The following is a 10,708-nucleotide window of genomic DNA, read 5'->3' on the forward strand; positions in this document are numbered from 1 at the left end:
AAGAAAGCCTTCCTCAGTGATCAATGCAAAGAAATAGAGGAAAACAATAGAACTGGAAAGATGAGATCTCTTCAAGAAAATCAGAGACACCAAGGGAACGTTTCATACAAATAATGGGCACAATAAAGGACAGAAATGGTAGGGACCTAACAGAAGCAGAAGATACTAAGAAGAGGTGGCGAGAATACACAGAACTACACAAAAAAGATCTTCATGACCCAGATAACCACGATGGTGTGATCACTCACCTAGAGCCAGACATCCTGGAATGCGAAGTCAAGTGGGCCTTAGGAAGCATCACTACGAACAAAGCTAGTGGAGGTGATGGAATTCCAGCTGAGCTATTTCAAATCCATCATCCAAGATGATGCTGTGAAAGTGCTGCACTCAATATGCCAGCAAATCTGTAAAACTCAGCAGTAGCCACAGGACTGGAAAATGTCAGTTTTCATTCCAACCCCAAAGAAAGGCAATGCCAAAGAATGCTCAAACTACCACACAATTGCACTTATCTCACAATGCTAGCAAAGTAATGCTCAGAATTTTCCAAGTCAAGTTACGTGAACCGTGAACTTCCAGATATTCAAGCTGGATTTAGAAAAGGCAGAGGAACCAGAAATCAAGTTGCCGGCATCTGCTGGATCATCAAAAAAAGCGAGAGAGTTCCAGAAAAACATCTACTTTATTGACTACGCCAAAACCTGTGACTGTGTGGATCTGAACAAACTATGGAAAATTCTTCAAGAGATGGGGATGCCAGACCATCTTACCTGTCTCCTGCGAAACCTGTATACAGGTCAAGAAGCAACAGTTAGAATCGGACATGGAACAAAAAACTGGTTCCAAATTGGGAAAGGAGTGCATCAAGGCTGTATATTGTCACCCTGCTTATTTACCTTACATGCAGAGTACATCATATGAAATGCCAGGCTGGATGAAGCACAAGCTGGAATCAAGATTGCTGGGAGACATATCAGTAACCTTAGATACACAGATGACACCACCCTTGTGGCAGAAAGCAAAGAGGAACTAAAGAGCCTTTTGATGAAAGTGAAAGAGGTGAGTAAAAAGGCTGGCTTAAAACTCAACATTTAAAAATGAAGATTATGGCATCTGGTCCCATCTCTTGATGGCAAATAGATGGGGCAATAATGGAAACAGCAAGAGACTTTCTTTCATTGGGCTCCAAAATCACTGCAGACGGTAACTGCAGCCATGGCATTAAAAGACACTTGCTCCTTGGAAGGAAAGCTGTGACCAACCTAGACAGCATATTAAGAGCAGAGACATTACTTGGCCAACAAAGGTCCGTTTGGTCAAAGCTACGGTTTTTCCAGTAGTCATGTATGATGTGAGAGTCATGTGTGGATGTGAGAAAAAGAAAGCTGAGTGCCAAAGAACTGATGCTTTTGAACTGTGGTGTTGGAGAAGACTCTTGAGAGTCCTTTGGACAGCAAGGAGATGGAACCAGTCAGTCCTAAAGGAAATCAGTCCTGAATATTCATTGGAAAGACTGATGCTGACTGAAGCTCCAATACTTTGGCCACCTGATGCAAAGAACTGACTCATTGGAAAAGACTCTGATGCTGGGAAAGATTGAAGGCTGGAGGAGAAGGGGATGACAGAGGATGAAATGGTTAGATAGCATCACCGACTTGATGGACATGAGTTTGAGCAAGCTCCGGGAGTTGGTGATGGACAGGGAAGCCTGGAGTGCTGCAGTCCATGAGGTCCCAAAGAGTCGGAGACAACTGAGCAATTGAACTGACTGATGACTATCTTAGTAACGATAACCTACGTTTGGTCAGAAATGCTCAGATAGCACCGGTTTTCTCACAGATGTAATTCCCGTTTGCAAAAGTGTCCAGCACTGCTTTTCCAAGCTACTGACCTCATTCTCTCCTCTAGGCAGCTTGATTAGAGTCAGGAGAGAGTGAGACCTCCACATGAATCCTTTGTGGGGATTTTATTTCCCTCAGGACAGTGGTTTTCTCCCTGCTGAGCTCTTTGCTAACAGGCCCTTGCTGTTTAAAGCCCATCATGGCCATTGATTTCTTAAGAACTGCTAACCTCCTTGAATTTCCACAGAGGACCCCTGCTATAGGCTTGCTCCGTACAGTCTTTTCTTCAGAATTAATTTGGAAACTGGGCATTCTGTCGATTTTAAACACAGGTATTTAATACTTTACCACAGTTAATAAAATCGGGTTTTGTAGTTTTGTAAAATAAGTAAACTGCCTGTTTATTAAGAAAATTCTATCATTCCTCATCAGAGACCCAGTGGTGATAAGATTGTTTTTTGTGCATTTAATAGACTGGGAACCTTGTGGTAGACATTTGTGGTAGTTGAGGTTATCTGGTGTAGTTGATGAACATGTTTGTCAGTGCTTACTTTATTTAGAAGTAAATGAAGGCTTATCAGGGCTTCCCTGGTAACTCAGCTGGTAGGTCAGCTGGTAAAGATTCCACCTGCAATGCAGGAGACCTCAGTTTGATTGCTGGATTGGGAAGATTCACTGGAGAAAGGGATAGGTTACCCAGTCCAGTATTCTTGGGCTTCCCCCGTGGCTCAGCTGGTAAAGAATCCGCCTACAATGCGGGAGACCTGGGTTCAGTCCCCAGTCTCTTCTAGAGAAGAGAAAGGCTACCCATTCCAGTATTCTGGCCTGGAGAATTCCATGGACTGTATAGTCATGGGGTCACAGAGTCGGACACGACTGAGCGACTTTCACTTTCACTTCATTTAGAACTTTGTCAGTGAGCGACCAGCATTGCTGATGGACGTCTGTGTCCCCTCCCAGCAGCTTGCCTTTGTGCTCAGATTTTATAGGATTAGAAGGGAAAAGTTAACAGTTTTATTATTGCTCATGGCAGGGTAGGTAGTTTTGGAAATAATTGGGTTTAACTCTGAGGTTGATCCTTGTGATTTATTTTACTTGAGCACCCAAAACGCTTGGGAAAACATGGAGTGACTTACGTTGTTTAGACTGTGCTTTTTTACTAATTATGTGGGATGATAACCTTCTTTAGGTCAGTGTATTCTAATCTCTAATATAAATGTGTTTTTTAATCACTGGAAATTCATAATTTCTCACATTTTGTTTATCTTGTGTTTGTTTTTATTCAGGCAAACATAAATGGCCGTGTGTTGGCTCAGTGTAACATTGATGAACTGAAGAAGGAAATGAATATGAATTTTGGAGACTGGCATCTTTTTAGAAGCGCAGTAAGATATTTTTAATACTTGTAGATTTATAGCATTTTATAAAAGAAGTGCCAGTAAGTACTGGTCTAAACTGATATTTTCCTATATTTTTAAAAAACATGTAAGAATGACATTTTACACTTGTGTGTAGGGCTCCTGTATATCCTGTTATGTAGAGTATATACAGCAGCTCTTAGCAATATTTGCTTTTGGGCATTTCGCTTGGAAATATGGGAGAGAGACCACCTGCCAATTCTCCACGCTTTCATTGACCAAGACACTCTCCTTGACCTCATTCAGTCAGGCTTCTCTAATCCTATAGGCCTTGACCTTGGTATCTGTTCTTGTTGGGCCTGTGTTGCCGAGTTGTAGCAAGAATTCTGTTAAAGTCAGTTTAGAAAGAACCTCACCCTTAATGCCTGATCACCTTCGATATCCAATCAAATTCCTCATCGTCCCCCCAACCCCCGGTGATGTGCTAGACCCCTGGCCTACCTCCAGCACAAATCCCATCAAGATGGTTCAGCCAGAAAACACCCCTCCCCACCCCGGTACTCTTGAGGCTTCCTCTTCGCATCTTCCCACCCACCGACCCCCTCGCTCCTGGGCTGTAAATGCCCATGTGTCCATGCTACTTCTGGAATTGAGCCCAGTTCTGTCCTGAGCTCTCCTTGCCCCACTGCAGTAGCTTCTACTGCTTTAGCTGCCGTCCAGCTCTGCTGCTCAGTGACACGCTCCAGTTGTGCTTCATCTTAATGTTACGTTGCACTAGTAATACAATGGCCAAATTAGAGTGTACCATACGTACGATGATTGTCGTCATTCCAGTCATCCTTTAGTATCTGGGGAGTGGTTCTGGGACCCCCGTGATTCCACAGTCTTTGTATGCACAAGTCTTTTCTATAAAATGGCATGGTATTTGTACACTACACACACCTTCTTATATACTTTAAATCACCTACAGATTACTTACAATACCTCATACAGTGTAAATACTGTGCAAATAATTGCCAGTGCATGGCAAATTCAAGTGTTGATTTTTGGAACTTTGAAATCTTTTTTTCCAAATATTTTCAATCTGTGATTGGTTGATTCTGCAATTGCAAAACCACTGGATTCCGAAGGCCAGCTGTACTACTTTTAGTACAGATGACCCTTGAACAATTTGGAGGTTAATCCAGTGACAACTTGGAGTCAGCCCTTCATATCCAGGGCTTCTCCACATCTGTGGATTCAGGCAGCCCTGGACCACGTAGTAAAAACTGCCATCTCCACTATTGAAAAACATCTGCGAGTAAGTGGACCTGCACAGTTCACACCTGTGTCATTCAAGGGTCAGTTGCATTGTTAATATGAAAAATAAGCAGATATAGGAGAAATTTATTTGAAATTCACTTACAGGAAGTTTGCTTTCTCCTTTGTGTTTAATTTTTAAAATAATTTCTAAAGCTTCTAAAATGTGATTTGACTTTGTTTACTGTTAAGATATTAGAAATGAGAAATGCAGAAAACCAAGTGGTCCCTGAAGACCCACGTTTACTGAGTGAAAACAGCAGCTCTGTTCCTCACGGTGAACCTGCTCGTCGCTCCGCACACAGCGAGCTGCCCCACACCGAGCTCTCCAGTCAGGCTCCCTACACCCTGAACTTCAGCTTTGAAGAACTGAACACGCTCGGCCTGGACGAAGGGGCTCCTCGCCACAGCAACCTGAGTTGGCAGGTATTTACTGGAATGCCGTTATTTACATGAGCCGAAGAGGAAGGACGGGGTTGAATTAGCCGGGATTCTGTTGGTGCATTCAGAGAGTCATTTAGAAACTCTTCAGTGAGTCCCCAAGTGAACAGGGTGGAGGGAGGCGGCCCTGTTCTCCAGGAGCTGTGTTCTTCTGGAGAGGACAGTCAGTAAAACAGAGACAATAACATTATTTCTGAAGTTGATAAGAATTGTGAAAACAGTAAAATAGAGTAATGGCATTGAAGGTAAATAGGAACTGGGCTCTCTAGGTAGTTAGCTGAATTCATCCTTCCCTTGCTATTTTCTTGTTCAATTCAGTAAGCATTGGCTTAAGATACATCTTCACGGATATTCATTTCCTTTTTATTATCTGATGTTAGTCATGGAGGGGCTCTTTCTTTGGATGTTCTTAGAAGAGGGAGGACAGGCAAGGATCAGGATTAAAAACAAAAGTGAGAGAACATGAGAAAGAGAAAGGAAAAACAAACTAGGAAAAGATCAGAGCAGGGCACACAACAGAGAGAAGACGAGCAAGGGAGGAAAAACAGGAAGTAGTTACAAAGAACTCTATGGAAAGGGAACTGTATTTAGAAAAAGCAATGCCTGTTAGGCCTGCCGTTTGTAAGGATGCTGTGTTTGGTTTGGTAGTAAAAATATTTTGTTGTTGTTACTTTTTTCTACCTACTATAAATCTTATTTCATTAAGTTGGAAAAGCATTTTATTATTGTGCATTAACTAAGATAAAAATTTCTATATTTTTCAGTAAATTAAGTCCACACTTGACCCTTTTATCTCTCTGTTTGAACAGCAGTAATCCCTTTATTTTCTCTGGAATTCCTTTGAACATTTCCTGAGAAATCCTCATCCTCCATACTTGGTGTTCCCACCATGCCCTGGCAGCTCTCCCAGCCTCCCTCCAGTACCACTACTCTCAAACTTATTTCAAATCTTAGAACCTGTTTACACTCTTAAAAATTACTGAAGGACCCTTAAAGAGCTTTTGTTTTTATAAGTTTTATCTTTCAGTATTTGCCATATTAGAAATAAAAACGGAGAAACTTAAAAATAAACCAGTTATCTTTTAAACCAGTGTAAACCAACATAGATGACACTTTTATGAAAAATGACTATTTTTGAGAACAAAACATATTTACTGAAAATGATAATTGTGTTACCAATCTTTCATGCTTGGCTTAATAGTAGTCAGCTAGATTGCCTTAGCTGCTTCGGCATTCAGTCTCTTGGGAGGTCACACATGAGGGAACCTCTGGGGACTCCACTGTGCATCATTGTGAGAATGCAAGTGGAAAGGCAAAGGTCATCTTCATATGCTTAGGAAAACAGTTTGGCCCTCATGGATCCCTGGGAGGGGTACAAAGACTGCACTTGCTGTGAGGGAGTGGCATCGTCCTCTCAGTGTTCACTGGGTCTAAGGGAAACTTCTTGCGGGCTGGGTTATTTCCTCCCTGTACAAGCAAGACTCTACCTTATTTCTGCTTTGTTTCAACCTTGGCTGTTTCCTTTCTCAGACTTCCTTGATTCTTTTCTCTCCATTTCCTTCCTTTTTTCCCCTTAATCTTTATTTCTTAATCGTTGTGTATTACCTTCTCTGGGATCTAAAGCAATTCTCATCCTAAAACTTCACATTGGAGATCAAACGTCTAAAAATATTTTATTTCTCTGTTTACTTGGACCTCATTGTTGACCTCGTGGCTTCCATTTCTATTCATTCGGACCCAATATTCATCTTCTCCATTGCACTCTATACTTTTGCTCTAAAATTTTTTGTTTTCGTTTTTGTTTTGCATTTTGAGTACATTTACTCTCTCTGAATTGAAATTTGACAGAAACTTCATGTTGTGCAAGTTGAGAAAGGTTCTTTTTAACATACGTTGAAGATGTGAGTATTTTGTTCTTGAGATCCTATCTTAACTCTCATTTTCTTTCTCTTTTCTAAGAGGCACTTTTATATTTTATCAATGAAGGTGACTTTTGCCTTAAATACATTTAAAAGTTTGAAATTATAAAAACATGTCCTAAGGTTGTTAATATAACCTTAAATTATACTTTTAAATATTAACAGTAAACTAATTTTATTAAAATTTATATAAAGCTTTCTAATAACACTAAAATTACTCATAAGTTCACAGCTTTTGTTAAACTGTGTTATACAGAATTCTTTTAAAAGAATTTGGTATTTTTAATAACTTTAACAATTCTTATTGTCCATATATATATATATATTTCCTAAGCTCATGTTTATTTTGCTTTTTTTTTGGTTTATTTGAATTCTTAAATTATTGTTTTTGTTTTTTTTTGTCTTCACAGTCACAAACTCGCAGAACCCCAAGTCTTTCCAGTCTCACTTCCCAGGATTCCAGTATTGAAATTTCAAAGCTTACTGATAAGGTGCAGGCTGAGTATAGAGACGCTTATAGAGAGTACATTGCTCAGATGTCGCAGTTAGAAGGGGGCACAGGTTCCACAACCATGAGTGGCAGGTCTTCTCCACACAGCACGTATTACATGGGTCAGAGTTCATCCGGGGGCTCCATTCACTCTAGTCTAGAACCCGAGAAAGGGAAGGATAGTGAACCAAAGCAAGATGATACACGGAAGTCATTTCTGATGAAGAGGGGAGATGTTATAGATTATTCCTCATCAGGAGTTTCCACCAATGATGCCTCACCCCTGGATCCTATTACCGAGGAAGATGAAAAATCCGATCAGTCAGGCAGTAAGCTTCTCCCAGGCAAGAAGTCCTCAGAAAGGTCAAGTCTCTTCCAGACAGACCTGAAGCTGAAGGGAGGTGGACTGCGCTATCAGAAACTCCCGAGTGACGAAGACGAATCTGGGACAGAAGAGTCAGACAACACTCCACTACTCAAAGACGACAAAGACAAGAAAGCTGAAGGGAAAGCAGAGAGAGCATTGAAGTCTCCAGAGCACAGCGCAGAGCCCATTCGAACCTTCATCAAGGCCAAAGAGTACTTGTCAGATGCCCTCCTTGACAAAAAGGACTCTTCTGACTCAGGAGTGAGGTCCAATGAGAGCTCGCCCAACCACTCCCTTCACAACGAGGCGGCAGATGACTCCCAGCTTGAAAAGGCCAACCTTATAGAGCTTGAAGATGACCCCCACAATGGAAGACGGGGAGTCCCACACAGCCTGAGTGGCCTTCCAGACCCCCTCGTAGCCAGGATGTCCATTTGCTCCGAAGACAAGAAGAGCCCTTCCGAATGCAGCTTGATAGCCAGTAGCCCCGAGGAAAACTGGCCAGCGTGCCACAAAGCCTACAACCTGAATCGCACCCCCAGCACTGTGACCCTGAACAACAACAGTGCCCCGGCTAACAGAGCCAACCAGAATTCCGATGAGACGGAGGGGCTGAGGGAGATGCCTCAAGTCCTCCTGAGGTCAGGCTCTAGTTCCCACTCCACTGCTCTGCAGAATGAGAACCTGAAGAGCATGGCACATAAGCGAGGCCAGCGTTCCAGCTACACGAGGCTCTCAAAGGACTCCTCAGAGCTCCACGCAGTAGCCTCCTCCGATAGCACAGGCTTTGGAGAAGAAAGGGAGAGCATTCTTTAAGAACAAGCACAAGTAGAATAGCATTACTGTGCCCCTGTGACAGGACTGACCTGAGTTTTTAGTGACTCCATCTGTGCACATTATCTTTGTCCATTTCACTCACAAAACCTTCACGGATGAGAAGATCTTGGGTAAAAGAGACACATACTATACAGCAGAGGGAAGTGTCAGAAAGCCTGGCTCATCCATCAGCCCCATTGTCTTTATACTTAGAAGCGTAAAATCCCACTATTGTTATGACACCTTTCATTGGCATATAGCTGCAAGACAAGATCTGATTATACAGATAGGTCAGAAAGTTTATTAAATATAAGCTGAATTTGCCAACAAAAGTAACAAGCTAGAGACTCCTTTTGAGGAACATTCAATCACTAAATATTTGAGGGAAGACATGATGCTGAGTGAACCAGAAGCACATTTTGCTCTTAAGGGGTGAAAAGTCATGGAATAGCCTCTAGAGACTAAAGGTTAATGCACTGTAAGTTGAGAACTGTGTGCTATATAACAGATTGCCTATCAAAGAGTTTTAAAATTGTAAGTAGAAAATATAAAGAGGGCTTTAAAAGTTGATAAAAGAGTGAGTCAACAGTGTCCAGAGTAGAGCCCCAGAAACTGGGCCCTTGTGAGTGGCTAGTAGGTTGGCCCATGGCTCGAGGGGCATTACCTCCCTATGACCTAGACACTCTTCTTTCTAAATCAAGAGACCTGTCCCTATATCAGTATGTGAATGCTGGGAGAGGATCATATGAAACACTTAGAGAAAAAAAGTTTAAAGACATGTAACAAAGTAAGGGTAAAAAGATGAATCTCGTGTGACTGGTCACTTACTGATAGAGTTAAGAGAACGGTCCCATTGAGGTGTGGTGTGAACTGGAGATGCCCCCTGCCATCATGTGTTGACATCTTTTTGGCCTTTTTAACATAACGTATCCATGCAGCACAATAATCTTCAGTCACAAATAGGATTGTAGATGTTGAGATCCTAGATGAGCAGTTACCTAAACGTGGTGTTACATTTTTGACGTTTTCCACTTAACCGGGTTTTTCTTGACATGCTGAATAGTTTGTTTATTTGACCAGTCATTGCATTAAAAAGTTGCCTCTTGTGGGTTTTGTTGCCTTGCTGTTTGAGTGTAATCTAACATTTCCATGAAGCATTTATTTTGCATGACCTTAACAAATGTTTTAATCAATTAAAAAAGAAGGCAGAATGTTGTTGACGTTATATGTTGAAATGTTAACATTTTAGTATTTATAGTGTTTATTAGTTTGCAGTATTGTGTAATCAGCAGTTATTTCAGGGGCAATATTTTGTTCCTTTTCAGGTGAGTAGATGCAGCTTAATATCATTGTAGTGTATTCTTTATTCTGTTTGTGAAGTTAATACCAGAGTATTAAGTGTACAAATAGATTTAGAACACAATAAAAAAATTGCATGCTATTCCGAGTCATGAATTTTTATTCACTGCAGTGATGATTCACATTTTGATTAAAAATAAAGTAATTTGTGTGTTTGTTTTGTCAGAGGTCTAAAGTTCGTTGAAGACGTTCAGGTTCACGTAGCAGTCACGCAGCTGGCAGGAGTGTCCTGAGTGACCCTCCCTGGTCTCTTGGAGTGCATGGCTATTAGGTCCAGCGTCTGAATGGTGCTTTTGTGAAGCATAGTGCCCAAGCGCTGCTCTGTACCGTGCGTTTCTGTAACCACAAGAAGTGGGTTTTCCAGATCCTGGGAGGATGTCGGTTTAATTTGTTGCATGAGCATCCTGGAAAAGTGTGCTTTTTCACAGTGCTTTAGAAATTGACAAACCAGATGGGTTATTGAGTCGCACCATGATCCTTTCGAGTCTGTGTGTCTCTGTGTGTGTGTGTGTGTATCTGTATCTATTTATAACCTGTAGCCCAGCCTGACTCTCACATATGCAAAACTTTGCTGTAAACTGGGTGAAAAATGACAGAAAAGAATCGGTGCTCTAAATTTGCCAGTCCCTTAAGAGTCTGCCTCAGTTAGCGTCTTGCCGTGTTTTGTTAACTGTTTCACCTTTACTTTAAGCCACAGATAGTTCTGTCCACATAGCTAATGTTAAGGCAGATTCATTGACCACAGACGTGCGGGGTGGTGCCTGTGAGAATGGCCTTTCTGTAGAAGAGACTGGAAAAGAACCGATGCTCTCTCAGTT

The 10,708-nt window shown here is 41.6% G+C and overlaps 1 protein-coding gene across 5 annotated transcripts in view; it reads left to right on the plus strand.

Moving 5' to 3' along the window:
• KIDINS220 (kinase D-interacting substrate 220kDa) overlaps positions 1-10,242 on the plus strand; it is a 92,957-nt gene extending 82,715 nt beyond the window's left edge. For all 5 annotated transcript variants that reach the window (XM_018055691.1, XM_018055693.1, XM_018055694.1 and 2 more), the window contains 3 exons: positions 3,128-3,226; positions 4,691-4,924; positions 7,269-10,242. In XM_018055691.1, the coding sequence (XP_017911180.1) occupies positions 3,128-3,226; positions 4,691-4,924; positions 7,269-8,531 (1,596 nt within the window). In that variant the 3' untranslated portion in view covers positions 8,532-10,242. The remainder of the gene's footprint in view (positions 1-3,127; positions 3,227-4,690; positions 4,925-7,268) is intronic.

This window comes from Capra hircus, chromosome 11 (assembly GCF_001704415.2).
Source record: "Capra hircus breed San Clemente chromosome 11, ASM170441v1, whole genome shotgun sequence".
In the NCBI taxonomy this organism is placed as follows: domain Eukaryota; kingdom Metazoa; phylum Chordata; class Mammalia; order Artiodactyla; family Bovidae; genus Capra; species Capra hircus.